This window comes from Dromiciops gliroides, chromosome 2 (assembly GCF_019393635.1).
Source record: "Dromiciops gliroides isolate mDroGli1 chromosome 2, mDroGli1.pri, whole genome shotgun sequence".
NCBI lineage: Eukaryota > Metazoa > Chordata > Mammalia > Microbiotheria > Microbiotheriidae > Dromiciops > Dromiciops gliroides.
In genome coordinates, this window is record NC_057862.1 from 149,617,550 (window position 1) to 149,643,266 (window position 25,717).

Below are 25,717 nucleotides of genomic sequence, written 5' to 3' on the forward strand. Positions count from 1 at the left end.
GCACGGTCCTATCTATTGCCCAGTCACATCACTGCCTTCTCTTCAGAGATGTACAGAATCACAGGATTTTTAAGCTGGAAGGATCTTTCTAGACCAATTCTTCCATTTCATAGATGAGGCCCAGAGAGGTCAAGTAGCTTAGTCAAGGACATGCTGCCAGTGAATGGCAGATCTGGGAGAAGAACCCAGGTCTCTTGCCCCATCAATCCTTTCCACCTACACCTTGCTTTCTCTCAACAGAAGCAAACCATGGAGCCCAGACTGAAGCAAACTGCACTAATTTGCTGAGTCCCTGGCCTAGGCACGCTTTCCTTTTAAAGTGGAACCACATAATTGGTTCAGTAAATGCTTGTCCAGAGGAAGTCCTTCTACTTCCCCTCCTGTTTGGCCGTATGCCTGAGGTTCTCCACAGCTACCTCTAAATGTACCCATTCCCCCATTTCAGGACCCTGCTCCCAACTTAGAGAATATTGGCTGCAACATGTGGGGATGGGTTTGTATTCATCAGCTAAACCTAAGAAAGAGGATTCCTCAACCAGGCAAAATGAATGTGTCTCCAAAAGGAGTGAGTGATTAGAGATAGGAATCAGGAGATTTCTGCAGCAGAGGCAAGTGAGAGTACATGATCTCCGGATCCCTTTCAACTTTAAGACCCCAGAATTCTGTGGTCAGTACTCCCTCCTCACAAAAGTCTCAGCGCCTGCCTTGGGGCCTGACAGCGGACCAAAGCTTGGATGCAGCTCATGTTTATTACTCTACTTTCGCCTCTTCATTTCCTACAAAATTGAGCCATGGCTACATGGCCTGGCCCAATCTGCTCCCCCTCCCCCCTGCCTTGCCTTTTTCCTCCCTCTATTGCATTTGGAGATGGATTTCAGAAACCCATAGTGCCTGCTACTCCAGGGACTACAAAGATTAGAAGTGTCCTCTTCCCCAATTCAACATTCCACTTTCTTAATAAAACAATTAGTTCTGCTCCATGCTCTGAAATCTTCCTAACATGAGAGAGACGTGTTCAAAGACTCTGTACTACAATCGGTCCAATACATTAATTGGTAGACTGCTTGAGTAAAGAGGAAGTTGGGGGAAGGGAGGTGCTTTGGAGGAGGAAGAAAATATTTAGTTATCTTTAATCTATGTTGAATGATTTTGCCTAAGCACTGGCTGTAATTTGTAACCCCCTGGAAAGCAGGTCATTAAAAAGTGTCAGTTCAATTTTTTACAAGGTTTGAGACTTAACCAGGGCAGTTGCCATTAATAGTAAACTCTATTAAATCTATATGTAGAAAATACTCATTAGAGCGAGGGGCGATAAATCAGACAGAGCATGATCCAAGAGACACTCCTCGGGCTGTTTAGGACCTAATTTAGACCCAGCCTATCTGTATCGACTGCCAAGTCTCTGATGTTTAATAACTAAGCTTCTGAATGTCAGCTTATGATTAAGTCATCCTAGGAAGGCTGGGGCTCATGAAATCGTGATATGGTGGTTCCCCAGGGGGCTCATCCTTCACAAGACCCCTGAAGCACAGAGAGGTGAACTTTTCACTCATGCATGTTAAGAGACCACACACTTTGAATGAATGAATCAGCTCGTGGCTCTCTATCCAAGAATAGAGTAGGCTGACCCAACAGGTAATGAGCTTCCTGTCACTTCTCAGTGACACTGACTTCCTTGACTTCTCAGTGACTTCTTGTATCTGCCTGAGATGTAGTGGAAAATGTTTCTCAGTGGGTAGAAAATGGAATTAGATGACCTGCAACAGGATTTCAGGCCAGAAGGAACCTTAGAGATGACCTAGTCCATCCCTACCCCTTATTTTGTAGATGAGGAAGGAAGTGACTTGCCCAACATCATGTGTTCTGGTTTGTTATTTAGCTTTTCATGTGTTTGTGTGCAGTCTCACCAATTTAAGTATATGTTCTTTGAGGTCGGTGACTGAACTTCATCCTTCCCCACCACCCCTCCACACAGAAGGTACTTAATAAATATTTTCTAATGATACGATACTCAGTTAATACTCAGTTGTTAGGGACTGCTTGCCTATGTTTTGCTGTCTCAACATTCTCAATTTTGTTGATAAGTTTTAAGGAACCAAGTATTTAGGAATTTTTGCGTGAATAGAAAGGGCTCCTTGCATTGGAAACTTTGAAATGGCAAACCTCCAGTCCATAGATCACTTGAGGAAAGGGTAACTCGAGGTTCTGAGAGAGAAAGGGGTCATGGGATTCAGAGCTGGAAGGGAGCTTAATGCTCATCTAGTGAAGTCCAAACCCACTTATTTGTGGTAGGTTCAATATACAGAATGTGAATTTCAAGGGTAAAACGAGGGGCCTGAGGCTGATTTAATTTCCTCACCTACAAAATGAGGGGATTGGGGCAGCTAGGTGGCACAGTGGATAGAGCACTGGCCCTGGAGTCAGGAGTACCTGGGTTCAAATCCGGCCTCAGACACTTAACACTTACTAGCTGTGTGACCCTGGGCAAGTCACTTAACCCCAATTGCCTCACTAAAAAAAAAAAAGAAAAAAAATGAGGGGATTGTAGTATCTTGATTTTGGGGGTGGTGGGACAATGAGGGTTAAGTGACTTGCCCAGGGTCACACAGCTAGTAAGTGTCAAGTGTCTGAGGTTGGATTTGAACTCAGGTCCTCATGAATCCAGAGCTAGTGCTTTATCCACTGTGCCATCTAGCTGCCCCCAAATGAGGGGACTGGATTAAATGACTTCAAAGGTCCCTTCCAACTCTCTTCTCTCTATGATCTAGTGACCTCAAATCCAAGCTTCTTCTGTGATGCCTCTAAAGCACTCCCTGGGGTCATGTACAAAATAAAGACCTGCATCCAGTACTCTGAAGCTCTAGCCAAACCTCAGACCCTTCCCGGTTCTTCCCAGGCCCTCTCCCCACTGCCTTTCCTCCCCACAAGTTTGGTACCTTGATTGCAGAGGGAACCAGAGAATCCAGGGAGACAGTCACAGTGGCCAGTGACATGGTGGCAGGGTCCATTGCTGTGCACACACAGTGGGCAGGGCTGGTTGCAGCTGTGACCGTAGAAGCCAGCAGGACAGACTAGATGGTGACCAAGAGACCACAGTTAGTGGGGAAGGGGATCAAAGACTCACTTGATGCTCCCAAAGGACTCTGCATTCAGTCAAGTCAACAAAGCATTTCTGCAGCACCTACTAAGTGCCACAAACTGTGTTAAACCTCTGGTGCCCTCTGTTTTTCCTTTTCTCCCCAAGCTTCACATCCCCACTGCCATGACCATGGTGATAAACAAAAGAAAACCCAAGGGAGTTGAAGTACAGGACGTCCTTGTCAGGGGAGACCCTGATCTCCCACCTCCCATCTGGAGCTTAGGTAAACAGGGTCACTTTTTACAGAGAGGGCTTATTATTTACTCCCCTTTCATTAGTGACCTTAGAGTGGCCTCTTTTGAAATTCCTAGGAGGGACAACAGGGAGGGAGAAGAGGAGGAGAAACCAATGAAATTTCCAGGAAAGCCCAATGAATGGAGCCCAAATTGGGACTGAGGCTCTTCAGAATGACCCTTTGAGCCTCTGTGAAGAGAGTATGCTTTCTGGGCACCAGCTTCAGGGACACACTGGAAAAGTAAAGGAGTCTATCTATAAAATTATTCTGTAGTAGGTCGTGGCAAAGACCTGGAAACTGAGGCGGCCCATCAGTTGGGGAAAGGCTGGACACATCATGGTCTGTTAATGTGACAGAATATTACTGTGTCATAAGAAATGACAGAAAGGACAGTCAGGGGAATCTAGGAAGACTGATATGAACAGAGGCAGAATAAAGTGAGAAGAACCAGGATTAGAATTTATACAATAACAACACTATAAAGACAAATAAATGGCTTTGAAAGACCCAAGAACCTCCAACAGTGTAATGACCAGCTATTATTAACAGATAAAGTGATGGCCCACATCAAGAAAGGGGAGGGATTCAAGTTGCACAATGAGACTTGCATTTTAGGGCACCCACCAATGTGGGCATTTGGTTTGCTTGACCGAAAATTTGTTACCAGGGATTGGGAGGGAGATAAAATAGATGTTTGTTAATTAAAAGAAAAAGAAATGAAAAAATTTAAAGTAATTTAAAACTTAGTCCCCTCAGCCTAGGGGGCAGGGAGACTTGAGAAGCAGAGGGAGGGGCCATTCTTACTTCTTTGGCACAGGGGCCCCCTATAGCCAGGAGCACACTCGCAAGTCCCATCTTCTGGGGAACAGGAGCCACCATTCTCGCAGCTGCAGGAGATGGAACAGTTGGGGCCCCAGTGACCCGGGGGACACGTGCTATCACAGCGGACACCTGGGAGATGAGGAGGAAACCAATGATCTTGTCATAGTGGGGGAGTACAGTGGTGAGCACAGGAAGATTTATCGGGAAGTAAGAGCAACAGAAAAATCACCAGATTTTAGACCTGGAAGGCTGCTGGTGTTTACTCTCCCCACTTTATGGTTGAGGAAACTGAGGCCCAGAGTGCTTAAATGACTTGTTCAGGACCAGACAAAGAGCCAAGACCTGACCCGGGCCTAGTACTCTGTCCATTATTCCTTTGTCATAATAGGGGTGAGGAAAGTTGGAGTGGGTCAAAGTCTGAGTGAGCTTGGGTGAGAAGGAAGTTGGAATGGAAGCAGAGGCCAGGATGAGGGTCTGATCAAACCTATGGGCACTTGCTATTCCATTCCTGAGGCTCTGTAAGTCTGGGGATTAAACAGAGCATCTAGGTCAGCTAGGAAAGGAAGGGGAAACCAGGTCCTTGTTGTTATGCTACCTGTTTGACTCAAAAGTTCTTGAGCTATTGGGCCAACAGTAAAACAGCCCCACTAGGGGTGACGTGAGACTTAAGTTAAGATAATGGATGTAATGCACTTTGTAAGCCTTAAAGTACTATGCAAATGCCATTTAGTACAATTATGGGGCAGCTAGGTGGTGCAGTGGAAAGAGCATTGACCTTGCACTCAGGAGGACCAAGTTCAAATCCAGTACCAAACGCTTACTAGCTGAGTGACCCTGGAAAAGTCTTTTAACTCAGTTTGCCTCAGTTTCCTCATCTGTCAAATGAACTGGAGAAGGAAATGGCAAACCAGTCCAATGGCTTTGCCAAGAAAATCCCAACTGGGATCATGAAGAGTCAGACATGACTGAAACCACTCAAAAACATTATAATTATTTTAATTATTACCAGGTCTTCAGCTTGATGACTTTAATCCCTGAGCTTTCTACTGCCCTTCTGGTGAGCTCAGACAATGTTTATAGAGCAATACAGGGCTATCCTGGGAAATGTTTAACAACTGAGATCTGGGAGGAAGAGGGGAAATTAAACTTTCAAGTTTAATTTATTTAAATGATTTAAGTTTAATCTGAATGAACACTTTTAAAGGTCCTTGTTGTCTAGTCATTTCAGCCTCTTCATGACCCTCTTTGGGGTTTTCTTGGCAAAGATACTGGAGTGCTTTGCCATTTCCTTCTTCAGCTCATTTTACAAATGAGGAAACTGAGGCAAACAGGGTTAACTGACTTGCCCAGGGTCACACAGCTAGTAAGTGTCTGAGGCCACATTTGAACTCATGTCTTCCTGACTCCAGGTCTGACACTCTATCACCCAGCAACCCTTTGGGGCAGCAAGGTGGCGCAGTGGATAGAGCACCGGCCCTGGAGTCAGGAGGACCTGAGTTCAAATCTGGCCTCAAGACACTTGACACTTACTAGCTGTGTGACCCTGGGCAAGTCACTTAACCCCAATTGCTTCACCAAAAAAAACAATACACACACACATAAAACCACAACAAAACTTTAGGTAATAAATCTATAAATCAAACCCTGATTTGTAGGAACTACCAATTTCTGAGGTGCAGATGGTCACACTGAAAATTCTTTCATTTATTTATTTTGTGTATATAACTCCTTTTCCTTTTTATTTATTGATTTATTGATTGTCTTTTTGAGATACAGACCTAGTAGCAGTATTGCTAAGCCAAAGGGTATGCATAGTTTTATAACATTTTGGGCATAGTTCCAAATTGCTCTCCAGAATGGCTGGAACATTTCACAACTCAACCAACAGTGAATTAGCCAGTTTTCCCACATTCCCTCTAATATTTGTCATTTTCCTTTTCTGTCATATAAACCAATCTAATAGGTGTGAGGTGGCATCTCAAAATTATTTTAATTTTCATTTCTCTAATCAATAGTGATTTAAATAATTTTTTCATATGACTATATATAGCTTTTTTTAAAATCTGAAAACTGCCCATTTATATCTTCTGACCATTTATCAATTGGGGAAAGACTTGTAATCTTTTTTTAATAATAATAAACATTTTTATGGTTTGGGCTTCCAATTTTTATCCCTCTTTCCCTTCCTCCCCCTCTTCCTGAGGTGGCAAACAATCATATATGGGTTATACATATATCATGCTGAAAGCTGGCTCCAGCACACCCTTGCCCACACTGCATTTAGGCCAGTTGTTTGGACATCTGCCCTGTCCACTCAGAGATCACTGAGAAGGTCCAGCATCATACCTGGAGATCATCCCTGCCAAGCTAGGACATGGAAGGCCACAGTTTCAGGATTTGTGAGGCTGACCAACTGAGTACATCCTGACCCCAGAACAGCTCTCTTTTCCTTCAAGGCCCACAAACAGAAGTCCCTCACTTTATTTACTCCAAATACTATTCATCCTTTTGAGAGGAAGGAGGGCATAGTGGTTAGAAAGCTGACCTTAGAACCAGAAAGGACTGGGTTCAAATTCTGCCTCCACCACTACTTGCTGTGTGATTTTAGGCACTAAATGTGTTCCAGGCAATTCTCTGAAGACTAAATTGCAGAGAAAGTTCCTATCTGCTTGGGGAAAGCAAATTCCTCACCCAGAGCTCCCTGTACTAAAGGAATAACAACTCTGGCCAAAAAGGGAGATGGGGGATGAGGGGAGGAGGGAGGGACAGGACAAGGACCACCTTTCCAAGGAGTTTCCTCTGGCCATTACAGACCACATTCACCCCTTTCTTCTCTAAACTCCTTTTGGATTTACAGGCATACCTCAGAGATAGTGTGGGTTTGGTTCCAGACTACTACAATAAAGCAAATATCACAATAAAACAAGCCACATGAATTTTTTTGTTCCCTTGTGCATATAAAAGTCATGTTTACACTATACTGAAGTCTACTAAGTGGGCAATAGTATCATATCTAAAAAAAAGCAATGTACATGCCTTCATTAAAAAGACTTCATTGCTAAAAAATGCTAACCATCATCTGAGCCTTCAGCGAGTCATAATCTCTTTGCAGGTGGAGGGTCTTGTCTCCACACTGATAGGGTGGTGGTTGGCTGGGGAAGGGATAGGGAAGGCTGGGGTGTCCCTGGCAATATCTTAAAATAAGACAACAATGAAGTTCGCCATGTTGATTGACTCTTCTTTTCACTTGAACACTCAGAGGCCACTGTAGGGTTATTATTAATTGGCCTAATTTCAATATTGTTGTGTCTCAGGGAATAGGAAGGCCCAAGAAGAGAGAGCGAGAGAAATGGGGAACAGCTGGTCGGTGGAACAGTCAGAAGACACAACATTTATTACGTTCCCTGTGTTAAATGGGCACAGTTTGTGGCGCCCCACAACAATTCCAAGAGTTACAGCAAAGATCACTAATCACACATCGCCAGAACAGATAAAATAGTAATAATAATGAAAAAGCTTGAGATATTGAAAGAATTACCAAGATATGACACAGAGACTCAATGTGAGCACATGCTATTGGAAAAATGGCAGCGACAGACTTGCTTGATGGAATTTGTAAAAACTATAGCATCTGAGAAGCACGATGAAGTGCAATAAAATGAGGTACGCCTGTATAGTCAATACCATATATTTTAGTACTTAGGGATTGTTTTTTTTTGTTGTTGTTTGTTTTCACTTTCACACAGTTTTATCTCTGAAGTTAGACTCTAAGTTCACTAAGGGCAGGGGCTGCAGCTTAGCTTTCTTTTTATCCTGTACCATGCCTCAGCAGGACTGAGTACACAGAAAGAGCTTAATAAGGATTTTTAAAAGTTGGCTCACTGATTAATTATTTCTCGAGGATGCTTCCCTGCATATTCCTTCTCATGCTGACCTAGGCAAAGCCACCTGAGATTTTGGCTTGCTTGCTCTTTCTGGGGCTCAGTTTCTTGTGAAATGAACGGGGGGGGGGACTAACTGCATAAATTCTGAATCTCTTTCCAGTTTAGAAACTGACTTCCTTTGGTGTGAAGTGGTGGGGGTGGGGCGGTTGACTTATGGGGGAGAAGAGGAAATGCCTGATGTCAGAAGCTTGGTTGACCTTGGACTTAGCTCCTTTTTCTGACCTCTGTCCTTCCTGGAATTTCCCATGGCCTTGTAACCATTGTAATGAAAGTCAGGACAGCAATAGGGTCTTTGATATGACTTCATAATTCACATTTGGGCAAATTAGCTTTGCAGCAGTGGGGGCCTTGCTGAAAGGTTGCCTGTCAAAGAAAGAATTTTTAAGTATCGGACGTCATTAAAATCTTATCAGCTTGCTCGAAATTAAGTCAATGAAAAATTTAAGTCAATTTCCAGTTGGCCCCAGAGATACATGTGGGAGGGAGGTCTATTGGTTGTTATGTCTAATTTTGTAGAAAAAAACTGACTTGAGGGACAGAAGGCCAAGGGCCAGAGCAACTATGGCACACCCCCAAGCTGCCCTGAAACTTCCCAGCTGTAGCAAATGTGAGATTTCAGAGTAACCAGAGTCCTGAATTATTCATCTGAGAAGCAGGAGTCAGGGCTGTGAGATAAGATGGCTGGAGGGTCACAGGGCAGGTTGCACTGGCTCCATGGGAACCTGGATAGCATGCTTTTTTTTCCCCCCTAGTCTCCATATGCCTATCACTTGAGGGGAGGGCAGAGATCATATCTGTCCAAGTCGGGGAAGAAACCTGGGTTTGAATCTCACTTCATCCACTCACTACCTCTGAAAGACCTTGAGCAAGCTCACTCCTCCTTTCCTGACTTCAGTTTCCAATACTTGACACTATAACAACAACAACAACAACAATAATAACAATAACAAATAGAATTTGAAACTCAAAACTTTAAATAAAAATGCTTATTAAAATTTTAAAAATAATGAATGATAATAGTAATAATAATAACAAGCATAGTATTTGCTATGTGCCAGGCACTGTTCTAAGTGCTTTATAATATTATCTCATTTGATCCTCATAACAACCCTGTGAAGTAGGTGCTATTATTATCCACATTTTACAGATGAGGCCAGCAGGGGTTAAGTGACATAGCCAGAGTTACCCAAGTTGGTAAGTGTCTGGGGCCACATTTGAGTTTAGATCTTCCTCACTCCAGGCCCAGGGCTCTTGTGCACTGTAGTGCCACCTAGCTGCCCATTTATAAGAGGCCAAGTTGTGGACAGAGTATGGTCCTCAAGTGTCTGGGAGACCTGGTTTCAAATTCTGTTTCAGATACTATTTACTCTGTGGCTTTTTCAGCAACTCTCTTGACCTCCCCGAGCCCCAGTTTTCCTCATCTGTAAAATGAAGCTATTAATATGGTGGCTAGAAGGCTCAATTGATCTGATATATCTAAAAGACTTTATAAACCATAAAATGTTCTCTATGAGTTAGTATCCTAAAGCCCGTTAAGATTTACAAAATGCTCTGCAGACACGCCATCTTGTGGGCAATTATGATATCACATTTAAAGTTTACAAAGCCCTTCACAGATATCCTTATTTGATCTTTTCCACCCTTTGATGTTGGTATTATAGGTATGACCATCTTGATTTTAATGGGCAGCTAGGTGGCATAGTGAATAGGGCACCAGCCCTGGAGTCAAGAGGACTTGAGTTCAAATTTCACCTCAGACACTTACTAGCTGTGTGACCCTAGGCAAGTCACTTAACCCTATTTGCCTTACACATCTAGGGATGACTCTGGAGAAGAGAATGAGGTTAGTGACCTTGCACAGCTCTCTCTCACTTAAATCCAATTCACTGCAAGTCATGAAATCACCCTGATGTCATGGTCCTCTTCAAGAACGAAGTACAGGGGGCAGCTAGGTGGTGCAGTGGATAGAGCACTGGCCCTGGAGTCAGGAGTACCTGAGTTCAAATCCGACCTCAGACACTTGACACTTACTAGCTGTGTGACCCTGGGCAAGTCACTTAACCCCAATTGCCTCACTTAAAAAAAAAAAAAAAAGAACGAAGTACAAACAACGACAGTCTTTTTTTTTTTTAACAAGGTCACACAGCTAAGACTCCTGATACCAAATCCAGTGCTTTCTACTACCCCAGAGCCCCCCCCCCTTTTTTGCAAGGCAATGAAGGTTAATGACTTGCCCAGGGTCACGCAGCTAGTAAGTGTCATGTGTCTGAGGTCGGATTTGAACCCAGGTCCTCCTGAATCCAGAGCCAGTTCTCTATCCACTGCACCACCTAGCTTCACCCCCTCCCCAGAGCCCTTTTAAGTACTGATGTTCTCTGATCCAGATAGGAGAAGGGATGAGGGGTCTGAGTTATAAATGACAGTTTCTTATTCTCTTAAAGGGGGGGCACCCACTGTGGCTGATAAGTTGGGAATTGGGTTCTATTGGGAAATAGGTGACCTTCCCTTTAACCTCTTCTCCCTGTAAAGCAGAGCCATGGAAGAGTGAGTAGCACAGCCGAAGGGAAGAAGAGACCCTTCAGGAGGGGAGGAATTGGCACACATGTGTAACCAGCAGACAGCATTTGGAGGAGGAAGATGGAGTTACTGGGATGGAAAGGGACTGTGTATGCAATGTTGGGCATCTGTTCTGTTCTGTTCTCCCTGATCCCACAGTCCATAGCAGAGCAGGGAAGAAAAATCCCCAATCTGACAATCTTGAAGGACTCTCCTATCCCCATTCCCCACACTTCAGAATAGCTCTTGTCTCTTGAAAATTGTAATAGCTTGGAGGAGTGAAGGTGGGAGAAAGGAAGCACTACAGGGTTGGTTAGTAAACCCAGTAATAGGGCAGCTAGCGTCAGGACATTTAGAATCTTAGAGAAGGAAGGGACCTTGGACTACAGTGGAAAGAACCCTGGGCCTGACCTGGATTAAAATACTGCTTACTATCATTGTGACCTTGGCCAAGTTGGGGCTGGGGTAGAGGCTTCTTTGGGCCTTGTTTTTTTTTTTTCTGTAAAATGAGGCAGTTGGACTAAATGACTGTTAGGGTCCTTTCCAGTTCTAAACTTATCTAACCCACAGGTGCCTAATGCCAGGACCTAATGCCAACCTAGATATTCTTACCTTTTATCAAACTGTGCTCCTTCTTCCTCTTCAGACTCACTCTTTCCATCCAATAAGCACAACGGTAAAGAATACTATTTACAAAGCACTTTCCTCACTACCCTGGGAGGTGGGCAGTGCCAGTATCTTTATTCCTCCTTCTTTTCCAGATGAGGAAACTGAGGCTTAGAAAGATGAAGTCTCTTGTGCATGGCCCTGCTCGTGAGACTCTGTAGCCAAAGTCTACACCTGCCACTTGACCCAGTTAGGAGGTTGCCCCAAAACAGCCCCAGGAAGGCCCTTCTGGCACCCAGAACCCCATTTTTGGACTCAGAAAGGTAAACACTGAAAAAAGGTAAGGAGGTAAGGAGAAATCCCTGCCTTTCTCACAGAGCTGGGGCAACCTTTGGGGCAGGGTCCACAGTGGGTAAATGACTTGCTTTATATCACATGGCGTGGGATTTGAACCCACCCTGGAGGACAGTCAAATTCCAGAAAGGTCGAGGTTATTATAGACAGAAGTAAGCCCATAAAACCTCAAGCAGTGAGCTCCAGCCCTTGGGGGAGGGGCAGGGGAATTACCAGTCCAGCCGGCCAGGCAGCAGCAGTGGCCTGTGATGGGGTTGCAGCCATCCGCATGACTGCAGTCACAGCGCTCGCTACAGTTCAGCCCGTAGGTTCCATCCTGAGAAAGACCAGGGAAAACCGAGATCAAGTGAATGCTAGCATTCGTTCAACATTCATTCATCCAGCCTCCATACCAGCCTGTCTGTGGCTCATACCTTCCCCCTGAATCTGGCCTGTGTAAGATCTGAGTACTGGCTATAATTGGCACCATCATCATACTCCTCTTCTTTCAAAGAAGTCCCATGGTAGGGGTGTTCCCTATACTCAGGGGTGACCCATATGGCAAATGTGCATGACTCTGCAATAAGGTTACTAGAGGAGACACAAAGGTAAATAAGAAATGGTCCCTGCTCTCAAGGAGCTCACTCTTCAGCTCGAGAACCGCACCCCCCCCCTCCCCCGGCCAGGGACTCCCTTGCCTTTGAAATCAAGATACTTCTACTCCCAGCCCACTCTATTGCAGGCCACTCACCGGGCAGGGCTTCTCACAGGTATCCCCTAGCCAGCCAGGTGAACAGGAACAGGTACCATCCATAGGGCTACAGGCTGCCCCATTGGAGCAGGTGCACGTCTCATTGCAGTTCAGGCCCCAGGTGCCCCTAGGGCAGGGGAGGGAGCAGTCGATCCCTTGCCACCCTGAAAGGAGGGAAACTGAGTTAGTCATCAAACCTTGGCAGGCCAAGGGCACATCTGTACCCTGAACTGCCCCCCCCATTGTATAATTATAAATCTATTATCATGTGATTGCCTTCCTCAAAAATTCACTTGGCCTAGGAGCCAATCCTTGGTGATGGATCTCTGAACTTATCACACAATTCACCAGTGAGACCATACCTGAAGTCTTTCTGGTTCCGTAGAAGGTGTCATTTTACACTCCACTGTCATAGACAGAATTGAGGCTAGAGAGGCCTCCTGCCTTGGGATGGATGCTTCCCACTCTGGGGCTCCCATCACAAAGCCTTCCAAACCTTCCCTTGCAGAGCCCAAGCAACATCGAGTAAGGAAAGAATGTAGGACATGGAGCTAGGAAGACCTGGGTTCAGATTCATCCTTGGGAGCCTGACAACAACTGTAAAATGGGAGTATGAACAGCACCTGCACCACAGGGTGATTGTGAAGATCCAATGAGACTGTGTATGTAACGTGCACTGCCCACCCTACGGTGCTTATATCAGTGGGGGTGACAGTGGGGAGGAATGCTAGCATCGGATGATGTCCTTGGATGCTAGTATTTGGAATATGGCTTTGAAAAGGCTACCAGGGCACTCTGAACTGTTTGAGCGCATTTTTATTTCTACGGTGTTTTAGATCTTCAGGTCATCCTTGTGTGGTAGGCAGGAAACAATTATTTATCTTCGATGGATGAGGAAACAGATGTCCAGAGAGATTCGCTGGAGGTCACGTGGTACATCAGCGGTAGGGCTGGTCCTGGGCAATTTATTCATCCCTGCCTGCTGAGGGTGCCCAACCAGATTATAGGGGCTAAGATTTAGAGCTGGCAGGGATCTTAGGGGTACCCTTAATTTTACAGAGAAAGAAACTGAGGCTCAAGGTGAAATGACTTTGGAGATGAGAGTTCTAACTGACATAGAGGACAGAGTTGGGCTTAGGCATTTGTGGGTCTGAGGCAGGATTTGAAAACTGTTCCCTCTGAGTGTCACTATATGTTCCCTGGAGACTTTAAAATGTACTTGGGGGGCAGCTGGGTGGCGTAGTGGATAGAGCACCGACCATGGAGTCAGGAGTACCTGGGTTCAAATCCGGCCTCAGACACTTAACACTTACTAGCTGTGTGACCCTGGGCAAGTCACTTGACCCCAATTGCCTCACTAAAAAAACCAAAACAAAACAAACAAACAAAAAATAAATAAATAAAATGTACTTGGGAAGCATGATGATGACACAAAATAAATGTGCCATGGGGAGTAGAGTTATTTATATATTAAAGAGATCACATGAAAAGGGGCCTCTTGTATCCCACCCCAGATCATCTTCTAAGCAGACCTAGAGAGTGGGGTGAGAGTATTCATTGGTAGGGACAATTGCTTGCTTGTAACTGTAATTCTGAAGGCTCCTTGGCATGGCACGGAGGGGCAGGAGGGTAGGGGTGATGTGGAATCACTCAGAGGTTTCATAGGATTTAGTCTTGGGACTAATGAACTTTAGATGATAAAACAAGTAATTCGCAGCATGAAGAAGGGGCTTAACTTGTTCAAGGTCATGCAGATAATAAATGGAAGAGCTGGGATAATAATGATAATGATAATAATTAATAATAATAATAAACTAACATTTATATAGTACCTACTATGTGCCAGGCACTGTGCTAAGCGCTTTACAAATAGTATCTTTTTTTTTTTAAGTGAGGCAATTGGGGTTAAGTGACTTGCCCAGGTTCACACAGCTAGTGAGTGTCTGAGGCCAGATTTGAACTCAGGTACTCCTGACTCCAGGGCCGGTGCTCCATCCACTTCGCCACCTAGCTGCCCCCAAATATTATCTTTTTTGATCCTCATAACAACCCTGGGAGGTTAGGTGCTATTTTCATCCTAGTTTACAGATAAGGAAACTGAGGTTAAGTGACTTGCCCAGGGTCACACAGCTAGTGAGTGTCTGAGGCCAGGTTTGAATTCAGGTTTTCCTGACTCCAAGCCTGGTGCTCTATCCATTTGCCAGGATGTGAACCCAGGTCCTCTGATCCCAAACTCAGGGCTTTTGCCACTATATCATGCTTCATGACTACCAGAGAGATAGATAAAGGCAGCCTAAGGCTAGCCTGGAAGGGCTTGTGAGGCAGGCAAGGGTGGGGAGAGCACATTACCTTCCTTACAGGTACAGGTGCCATCTATGGGGGAACAGGTACCCTCATTTTTGCAGTTGCAGACAGATGAGCAGTTGGGGCCGTATGTCCCGGACGCACAGGGCATAGCGCAGACTTCACCCTGTGGAATGAGAGCCAAGGGCAGGGGTCAGGTCCCCTCTTCTCACACTGCTCCCCTGCTGGGCATGGTGCCTGAGAACCAGGATGCCCATTTGACAGCTCTGCAGCTCTTCCAAGACACCTAAGACAAGGGCTTAGGGGAAAAGGTGCCCTGCTGGCCTTACGGAATGGGCTTGGCCCTGTCATCTTGACTGTGGGAGAGGAACCTCAGGAAACAAATGTTAGTTCATTAGAGCATTCAGAATGAGGGAGGTGACATTCCCACTGTATTCTGCCTGCATTGTGCTGCATTAATGAGTACTAGGTCCCATTTAGGGCATCCCCTCTCCTCTATGCCCCCTTCTTCCCACCATCAATTGGCCTGCTGCAGCTTGGCCTCCAGCCAGTCTGTCACCTCCCCATTACCCAGGAAATCCTTATTTTCCCAGGGTTATAAATAACCCATAAAAACATATCCAGGGCACCTAGGGCCTCTGCTCTGATGCAAATGCCCTTTACCATTTCTAGTTTTTTTCTTTAAAGGTTTGTTTTACCGACTGGTAGGGACATTTATCTTCAAGGCTCATCAACATTTTCCAGCTCTGGGTACCAAGGCTGGCTCACCCTGGAGCTCTGAGGGAGTCACAGAGGCCAAGCAGCTGTAGGAGATTGTGCCAAATATATTCATATCCACCAACAAGCACCCCTCTCTCCTCCCCAAGACAGCAAGCAATCTGATATCCGTTATACACGTGCAACCATGTAAACATATTTCCACATTAGTCATGTTGTGAAATAAGAAACAGAACTAAACGGAAAAGCCATGAGAAGGAAAACAAAACAAAACAAAAAAACCCCAAAAAGTGAAAATAGTATGCTTCGATCTGCATTCAGACTCTATAGTTCTTTCTCTGGATGTGGACTGCATTTTCCATCATGAGTCTTTTGGAGTTGTCTCGGATCATTGTATTGCTGAGAAAAGTTAAATCAATCATAATCATTATACAATGTTCCTTTTACTGTGTACAATGTTCTCCTGGTTCTGCTCACTTCACTCAGCATCAGTCCACTGAAGTCTTTCTGAAATTTGCCTGATCATTTTAGCACAATAGTATTCCATTACATTTGCATACAATTTGTTCATTTGTTTCTACTTCTTTGCCACCACAGAAAGAGCTGCTATAAATATTTTTGTACATGTAGGTCCTTTGCCCTTTATTATGACCTTTTTGGGATATAAACTTACCAGTGGTATTGCTGGATCAAAGGGTATGCACAGTTTGATTTCCCTTTAGGCATAATTCCAAATTGCTCTCCAGAATGGTTGGATCAGTTCACAACTCCACCAATAGTGAGTCAGTGTCCCAGTTTTCTCACATCTCCAACATCCAACATTTTCCTTTTTTGTTATATTGGCCATTCTGATAGGTGTGAGTTGTTTTAATTTGCATTTCTCTAATCAATAGTGATTTAGGGCATTTTTTTTCATGACTGTAAATAGCTCTAATTTCTTTTTTTAAAAATAATTGAATAGAATTTTATTTTCCAAAATATATGTAAAAACAAAATTTTAACATCAATTTTTAAAAAACTTTGTGTTCCAAACCAAAACTTCAGATTAAGGAATTGTCAAAGAGGAAAAGAAAAAAAAATTTTAAATGTGTTTCCATGTGTTTTCAGATACTATCAGTTCTTTCTCTGCAGATGGGCTGCGATCTTCAAATAGCTCTAATTTCATCTGAAAACTGCCTGTTCATATCCTTTGACCATTTATCAATTGGGGAATGACTTGTATTCTTATAAATTTGACTCAATTCTCTATATATTTGATAAATGAGGCCTTTATCAGAAACCCCGGTTGTAAAAATTGTTTCCCAGCTTTCTGCTTTCCTTCCAATCTTGGTTACATTGGTTTTGTTTGTTCAATACCTTTTTAATTTTGCAATTAATAATGTTCTCTAGTTCTTGTCTGGTCACAAATTCTTTCCTTCTCCATATATCTGACAGATAAACTATTCCTTGCTCTCCTAATTTGCTCATGGTATCACCCTTTGTATCTTAATCATGTACCCATTTTGATCTTATCTTGGTATACGGTGTGAGATGTTGGTCTATGCCTAGTTTCTGCCATATTATTTTCTAGTTTTCCCAGCAGTTTTTGTCAAATAGTGAGTTCTTATCTCAGAAGCTAGAGTCTTTGGGTTTACCAAACAGTAGATTATTTTAATAATTTACTGCTGTGCCTTGTGTGCCTAACCTATTCCACTGATCCACCACCACTTTATTTCTTAGCCAGAACCAAATATTTTTTTATTATTGATGCTTTATAATATAGTTTTAGATCTGGTACGGCTAGGCCTCTGTGAATATTTTTGTACAGCTTGGTGTTACTTGCTTGACCTAGGGCAAATCAGTTTCCTCTTCTGTGAGAAGAAGTGATCATAGGCTCACAATTTTAAAGTTTTAAGGGATCTTAGAAGCTAGAGTCCAACCCCCTTATTTTACAGTTGAAGAAACCGAGGCATTGAATAGGATCATCTCTGAAGTCCCTTCTAGCTCAGGATTCACTATGAACATTGATAATATTTCCGAAGAACTGGTCAACATGAGTGGATAGGACATGGATTATTCATAGAGAAGTACCTTGGCTTTTTAAGGAGAGGAATAAACTTGCAATCCAAAGGATCTAGGGTGTAGTCCCAGCTTTGCCACTCTGAGACTAGGTGATGATGGATGGGTGGGTGTATGTCTTAGTTTAGCCCTTCTTCTCTGAGGTCATGGGTTGCTACAGGATGGGTAAGAGGAACTCTGTACTTTTCTTTCCTCAAGCTGTTTTGAAAGGTCCACATCCCAATGAAGGGGAAATCTCTTGAGGCCTTGCCCTCAGGCATCTCATTTTCCCCCACTTTACTGGGGCTCCCTGGTAGGAAGAAGGGGACCCAGTCCTTCTTGTGAAAGGAGATACACCCTTCTTACATTGTCAATTTATGGGAAAGTAGCTAGGTGGCCCAGTGGATAGAGTGCCGGACCTAGAGTCAAGAAGATTCATCTTCATGAGTTCAAATCTGGCCTCAGACACATACTAGCTGTGTGACCCTGGGCAAGTCACTTAACCCTGTTTGCCTCAGTTTCCTCATCTGTAAAATGAACTGGAAAAGGAAATGGTAAACCCCTCCAGTGTCTTTACCAAGAAAACCCCAAATGGGGGTCACAAAGAGATGGACATGACTGAAAAACAACTGAACAACAGCAACAGCAAGAACAACAACAATTAAGCTTTGAAAGCATTTTAAATGCATGGTCTTCTTCGATTTCACAAAATGATGGCTCTAGTTCCAGTAGATGATGAAACTGAGGCCCAGGGAATGTAAATGACTTGCTGAATGTCACACAGGTAATAATATTTGACCCTTATAATAGGCCTACAAATAAGTGCTCTTATTCTCCCCATTTTGTAGATGAAGAAACTGAGGTAGATGCAATTATTACACCCATTTTATAGATGAGGCTCAAGCTAAGTCCTCTTCCTCTTACCCCACAGTGCTTCTCTTCAAAACCCAAAATTTAAACAGACTTTGGAATAACACCCATTTGTTCCTCCTGCCTGGCTGTTCTCGGCACCCCAACCCTTGGGGAAATGGCCCCTTCTCTGCAGCACATCCATTCAGATACTTACATCCCACTAGGAAAGCCTCCTAGCTCAGGCCTAAAAAATGTTTTGTTTTGGGTTTTTTTTGGTGGGGGAAGTAGAGGAGATAGCGGAAGGCCACACTTGTCCCTTCTTTCTGCCCCCACATCCAGTTTCCTGGCAGGCAACGGCTCTCTGAACAATGCCTGCCAAGCATACTCTACTTCATAATTCTGTGAATGGGGAATGACTATGAACTCTTACCTCTAGCTCCAAAGGCACATTAATTATAGATTTGGGCATCAGCTATTAACATCTTGAACCTGATTTGAAAGAGCAGCTCCTAGAAGAGCCCAGGTTCTGCTAAGGAGAGGCAGATCTCATCTCTTCCATCCTGCCTGCCTAACCACAGAGAGTGGCAAGCGCAGTGTTTTGACCCCATTGGGTAATGAATCCTATGTTCTATTAAATTCATTTCAAATGTTGTTTATTGAATTTTCTCCCTAGCAATATGCTGCTTTAGAACACTCCCCTATTTAGGAAAATTAATCAACAGCTGCGCATCTTCTGTTGATTATTCGTTTTCCTTATGATGTGCCGGAGGTTAATGAGTGTGTTCGGGTGCAGAAGAGTGACAGGGAGTGGGTCTATTTTTTTCTTTCTTTTTTGAGAGAGACTAAAGCAAGCGGGTGTTTTAGTCCTAGGTCTTCCAGAAGCAGAAAGAAAGCTGCTCATGCCCCTTGTCAGAGGATCATCTACTTAACTCCCTCACTTTACAGATGGGACAATTGAGATCCAGGGTGGGGTAGTAACTTGCCCAAGGCTGCATGGATAAGTAGTCTTCCTGATTTAGCCTTGCTTGGCAAAATGGTCCCTAGAATATAATCACTCGGGGCTGTTGCCTTGGGTGCTATGACTTGAGACATAGATGGGTCCCATAATGACTGGGCTTGAATCAGATCTAATGCTCATTATTACCATGATGACCTTGGACAAGTCTCTTGTTCTCTCTCCACCTCAGCTTCCTCATCTCATAGATTAAGGAGGTTGGATTAGATGGTCTCCCAGGTCCCCTCTGTGACTTAAGGATGAGGAAGCTGGAGCAGAGCATCGATTCTGGGAGGCCTGAGGTAGAGGAAAAGGAAGGAAACAAAGCTGCCAGCTGGTGTTGAATGAACTTTCCACTTCCCATTTAACTGTGTGACCATAGACAAGGCCCTTCATGTGTCTGGGCCTCAGTCTGCTTACCTGTAGAACAAGGGCTATTGGATTAGTTGATCTTGAAGGCCCCTTATACCTTCACATTTCTATGTATCAATGATTTTAATAGTAAAACCTGAGGTTGATGTATAGACAGTGAGCCCACAGTTCACCTGGATGGGTGGGGGTGCTGGCAACCACACCTCCCTCTTTTAACTCTTCCTTCTACCACCAGTAAGATTTTCTTCACTCAGGGCAGCTAGATGGCGCAGTGGATAGAGCACCGGCCCTGGATTCAGGAGGACCTGAGTTCAAATCCAGCCTCAGACATTTAACACTTACTAGCTGTGTGACCCTGGGCAAGTCACTTAACCCCAATTGCCTCACAAAAAAAAATTTTTTCTTCACTCCTGCCTTCCACCCCGACCCCCACCTCCTCCTCCTCCTTGGACTGATACACTCCCAGCTTCAGTGTGCTCCTTCCTTCATGGCTGACCCTTGTACTCTTGCCTCACCCACCAAGGATGCCCTTGGCCATTCATTATAACCTGATTTCCTGGGAGGCTCAGGAGGCAGGGGTGGGATGCCCATTGTGATATGTCTAGCCTCTTCTAGGTACATTCCTTGACTTCATCATCCTCTACCTCAAATGGCCTTCAGCATTCCCCACTTCAAATGGTTTTGGTCAGAATGGAGGGATCTGAAATGGCTGAGGGTATATCAGGACTGGATGGAGCACAAGCTGTTTGAAAGTAGGAGACTGGTTTTCAGTCACCTAGTACTTATTAAAAATCCGCTATGTTACAGCTCCTGTACTAAGCATTTTGTCTTAGTGTCCTCAGTAGGTGCTTAATAAATGCTTTTGGATTAATTTCTTTCTTTTTTTTTTGTGGGGCAGTGAGGGTTAAGTGACTTGCCCAGGGTCACACAGCTAGGAAGTGTCAAGTGTCTGAGGCCAGATTTGAACTCAGGTACTCCTGAATCCAGGGCCAGCACTTCATCCAATGCACCGCCTAGCTGCCCCGGATTAATTTCTAAGCCACAGGTTTATCTAATCTAAATCTAATAGGTTTATCTTACCTATTGGCTGAGAGGGGGAGAGAGGAAGGAGTTTTGGGTTGACTGGGAGTGGGGATAACTGAAAGAATAATTTACCAAAACAGTCCCTAATAAGGAATTAGGGGCAAGTTTGTTCCCCTTTCTTTCTTCTGCTAAGAGGGAAATGGTACTCGGTGGGTATATGTTTCAGAGAGAAAATTGGAACTCTTGAGTTTCTTCTTGAGTTACATTAACTCCTCAGGCTTTCACTATTCTCTCTTCTGCATCAGTCCCTCTTGCTCTCCTAAACCCACGCCTCAATTTTGTTCATTTGTGAAATACAGTTAATAATACTGCCTCTATCTGCTTCAAATGATTGTTATAACGATCAAATGAGAGCAAGGGATCATAAATTAGAGTTGACTGGAATGCAGCTCAAAGGCTATTTGGTCCATCTCCCTTATTTTACAGATGAGAAAAATGAGGATTTTGAGAAGTGACTAGCCCAAGGTCATACAGGTAGTAAATGTAATTTGACTCTCACAACAACCCTATGAGGAAGAGGCTATTATTATACCCATTTTATAAAAGGAGAAACTGAGGCCCAGAGAGAGTAAGCTACTTGCCCTCATGGTCAGACAGGAAGTGGCGGAGCCAGGATTTGACCTCAAATCTTCTGACTCCAAATTCAGCATTCTTTTCCTACTGCTCAGTGGATAGAGTAGTCAAGAAGACCCAAGTTCAAATCCAGCCTCAGACATTTTCTAAATGTGTGACCCTGGGCAAGTGAGTTAACTTCTATCTGCCTCAGTTTCCTCAGCTGTAAATAACAGTTACATTGCAGAGTTATTGTGAGGATCAAATGAGATAATATTTGTAAAGCACTTAGCACAGTACCTGGCACCTAGAAGCAGCTATATAAAATCTTATTCCCTTCTCTCCCCACCATGGATAATGTATGTCCAGAAAGCTCTTTGGGAGCTCTATCATGATAAACAAATGCATGCTATTATTATTGATCAATACATGTGTGAGGCCAGACAGCCTCCTCACTCAAATATTTGAACCCTTCAGATCCTTAAAGAGTTACTTATTCCTCAGTCCTGCCTCTAGACCCTGCCTCATTCCAGACAAATGCTTGTGAGCCTGTGTTCCCTGGAAATCCAATTTTTTTGGTCTTGAAAATGCTAGAGAAGATGACTTTGCAATCTCCTTTAGTAACTGGTCCTACTTATCCCTACAGCCATCCCTGCCTTCTTCATCCCTAAGGGACTAGGGGATAAGGTCCCAAAATGATTTGCAGATCTCAGTTAAGCTTTTCTAGGGGAAGAGAATTACATGGGGCCCACTCAGTAGTAGGGGGGTGGGGAATAAATTTCTGACCACTGGGCATTGGCAGCTCCCCCAATACAACCAAATCTCCCTGGACCTAATTATAGTGTTGCTGATGAAGCAGGGCTGAGCTGCCAGCAGATGCAGTGTTTGGGGGAAAACCTCTGAATAAACCATGAGGATTGGAGGGCCAGTAAAGGAGAGAGGAATGGAATCCCCATAGCTTCTTTTCTCTGTCCCTGGTGCTGACCAGGCAGCTGATGAGGGTGTAAGGAGAGTGAGACTTTTCCATCCTGGAATATGATGGAAGGTTAGAACTGAGAGGCCTTAGTCACTGACAGACAAGGATTGAGTGCTAGACCTGGAAGATCTGAGTTCAAATCCAGCCTAAGACACCTACTAGCTGTGTGATCCTGGGTAAGTCACTTAACACTGCTTGCCTCAGTTTCCTTGCCTGTGTAATGAGCTGGAGAAGGAAATGGCAAACTACTCCACGAAAACCCCAAATGGGGTCATGAAGAGTTGGACACAACTGAAATGACTGAACAACAACATTAGCTTTTGTGGCCACTAGTCCTCTATCCTATCCAATAGGCAATTATTAAGTGCCTACTAAGTGCAAATCGTCATACCAGGTGGTGAGATAAAACATCAGAACAACAAAACCATCCTTGTCCTCAGGGTGCTTACTTTTTTGTGGAGGACTTGGGGGCTATATTTCTTGGGCTGCTCAAGCTGTCCACTCTCATCCGTCACTATCCAAAAGGAACAGTCAGTCCAGGAGCTTCAGTACGTTAGTCCCTGAGAGCACCTGTGACTGAGCTGGGTCCTAGTTACCTCATTGGTAAAATGAAGGGGTTGGACCAGATGATTTCTATGGTCCATCCCAGACCTCAATCCCATGATACCCATTGGATACCATCATATGTGGCAGGTTACAGCAGTAATGATGAGGCTGATTAAGCTGGGAGTAAGGGCTAGCATGGTACTAATATCATTCTCTGGCTTCCTCTATGGTATCTTCCTGACCTGGTCCATGTTACCTGGCCTCCCAGCAATGGACAGTCATATTGATTTCTGTTTTGTGACTCTTGCTTAGCCCTTGGTCTTTGTTTGCCCTGGTGAATTCTGACTTGACCCCAGGGAATTTTGGTTATTACCCTCTTGGATTCAGTTTTGGACCACACTTGTCCACCATGGCACCTCTCCCCCTGTGGACAATGCTATCATTCCAGGTCTGTCATTTAACCCTGATCATCTTTACCCCTGACTTTATCTAATAAAGGTAGGGGGAGGTATGGCAGCATATAAATCCCCATCCATCCAAGAAAATCACAGGAGCAATCTCTTTTGAAATTGGGAAGATTGTTATACCTCTTTTGTTAACCAATGTCTCCTTCCCTAACTTGGTACCAGACCTCTCTCTGCATCCTCCCCTCTTCCCCTCCCTGTACCCCTCCCCGCCCTGCCCGCCCCCGCCCCCGGCCCAGACCCCATCCTCCAAAGGACCAAAGTTGATCTTGACACAAAGAATGATATAGCATCTTTCCCAGAGCCTTCTTAACTGCCTTTCCTGTGAGCACAGAATGTTGTTTCCCGGCACAAACTGGGACTGAATTTATGAGACTGCTCTTCCAAGATTGACGGTACGCATATGGCCCCAATCAGTCATCTTTTGGTTTCATTATTCCCCCCTCCCCTTTTAAAGTACCAATAAAGTTCACTTTGAATACTGCCTCTGAAGCTGCTGGGAAGGTTGTGCCCTGTGTCCATGCATGCATTATTAATGGAATGAGTGCACCTGCAGAATGGGCTGTGTTATGTGTGTACATATATGAGAGCTGGCCATGCTGCGTGGAGAAGGTATGGAGTGGACATGACACCAACATGCTGGACTTGAAAGGTGTACACTTACGGCATCTACACTCATCCCCTGAATCTTGGCCATGCAGTCCTGAGCTCAGAGTCAATCCTTAATAACATTCTAGAGTTTTGCTAGCACTTTAAGGCTTACAAAACACTCCTCAAAATTCCTTTGTGAAGTAGAAAGCCCAAGTCCTATTTGCATTATTAGATGGATAAGGAGAGTGAAACTCCTCAGAGATCTGTAGCAGCAGTGCTAGTAGGGGGTCAGAACCAGGATTTGAACTCAGGTCTTCTGGCTTTAAATGTAGTACTCTTTCCACCACACCACACTCACCTCTTTGTGTACAAGAGAATACAAGAAAGTCTCTTCCAGGGCTAAAACTCTTCTACTCTATGACATATGTTGCTTATGTATTCAGAGTGTGGTATGTGGGAGTAAACTGTAAATGCTGCTATGCACATGATAGACGTTGCATGGACAGAGTGTTTGCATTATCTGTGGAAGGAGTATGTCCTCTGTGGGGTGCTCTTCCTGGGGCAGGGAGTGGGGGGGGGGACAAAAGTGATGATTATTTCATCTGAGCTTAGACCTATGTCCAGCACCATGAGTCTGTGTAACCTGTGTCCAACTATGGCAGCAACAGAATAGACACCTTTCCCACTGACCTGTTGAAAACCTTTTTTGTAGGGTGGGGGGTTGGCAGTGATGATAATGTGGGATAATGATAGTGTGTGTGTGTGTGTGTGTGTGTGTGTGTGTGTGTGTGTGAGAGAGAGAGAGAGAGAGAGAGAGAAGGAAGGAGGGTGGGGAGAGAGAAAGAGAGGAGGAGAAGGAATGGAGGGAAGGGAGGGGAGAGAGAGAAGGGGAGGGAGAAAGAGAAAGAATGAAGGAGGAACAGAGAAAGGGATAGTGAAAGAAAGAAAGGAAAGGGAGAAAGGGGGAGAGATAAATTGAGAGAGAAAAGGGAATGAAAAAGGGAAGAAGAAGAGGAAGGGAGAAAGTGGTAGGGAGGGAAGAAGGGGTAGAATGAAAGAGAGAGAAAAGCAGGGAAGGATGGAGGGAGGAACAAGTATACAATGGGACCCATAGCTAAATTTAACCTAGTTCTGGCTTTTGGCCCTCAGTCATACCCCAATACTGTGTAGCCCCCAAAAGCCAAGGTTGGTTTTGAGAAGAGAAGCAACATTAAACACTGAGATAAAAACAATCACTTATTGATCACAGAATCATTAAAAAACAATTACAAACCAAAGGTAAATAAGGCTGAGGATATAAAGCCAATAGGATTCTCCATCAGAAAAATTGCAGGCAGCTTAGGGATCAATAGACTGGCAGCCTTATAGAGACCTCAGCATTTTTTTTTAAGTTGGTTTTCTTAGGATCCTGAAGGATCTTCTACTCCAGCAGAGATTCTAGAGAGGGACATGTCACCCTCCTTACTAAGGGCTCTGGAATAGGCTGCTTAAGACTCCAGAAGCCTCAGAGAACATGCACCATGCTGTGGTCTCATGACAGAGCATGATGTCTGGGTGATTGATAGGGCTTGAGGCCTGTGGGTGGCTCCCTTTCCTGGGCCCTGATCCAATGGCCCTGCAGAATGCAGTATGGAATCCACACAGCGAGAAGAATGCCCACAACCTTCAAATCCAAGGCAGACAAGCAAGGAGGGAACATCATTTACCCTCACAACTCTGGGATCCTGGTACCTCTCCCCAGGGCAGTACAAAAGACTAAGTGATCTAACAAGCGTCCACCCCTATGTAGCTTGGCACCTGTCCCCAGATTTGTGTGCTGGTGAAAGATCGACAGCAGATGGAC

At 44.4% G+C, this 25,717-nt stretch overlaps 1 protein-coding gene across 10 annotated transcripts in view; it reads right to left on the reverse strand.

The window, feature by feature from the left end:
* Positions 1–25,717, reverse strand: part of MEGF11 (multiple EGF like domains 11) — a 466,023-nt gene that overhangs the window by 26,137 nt on the left and 414,169 nt on the right. For all 10 annotated transcript variants that reach the window (XR_006354901.1, XR_006354902.1, XM_043986259.1 and 7 more), the window contains 5 exons: positions 14,736–14,856; positions 12,387–12,550; positions 11,870–11,972; positions 4,179–4,325; positions 2,937–3,071 (listed from right to left, as the gene is read on the reverse strand). Coding sequence is in view for 8 of the 10 variants with exons in the window: in XM_043986259.1 (XP_043842194.1) it covers positions 2,937–3,071; positions 4,179–4,325; positions 11,870–11,972; positions 12,387–12,550; positions 14,736–14,856 (670 nt within the window). In the remaining 2 variants the exon portion in view is untranslated. The remainder of the gene's footprint in view (positions 1–2,936; positions 3,072–4,178; positions 4,326–11,869; positions 11,973–12,386; positions 12,551–14,735; positions 14,857–25,717) is intronic.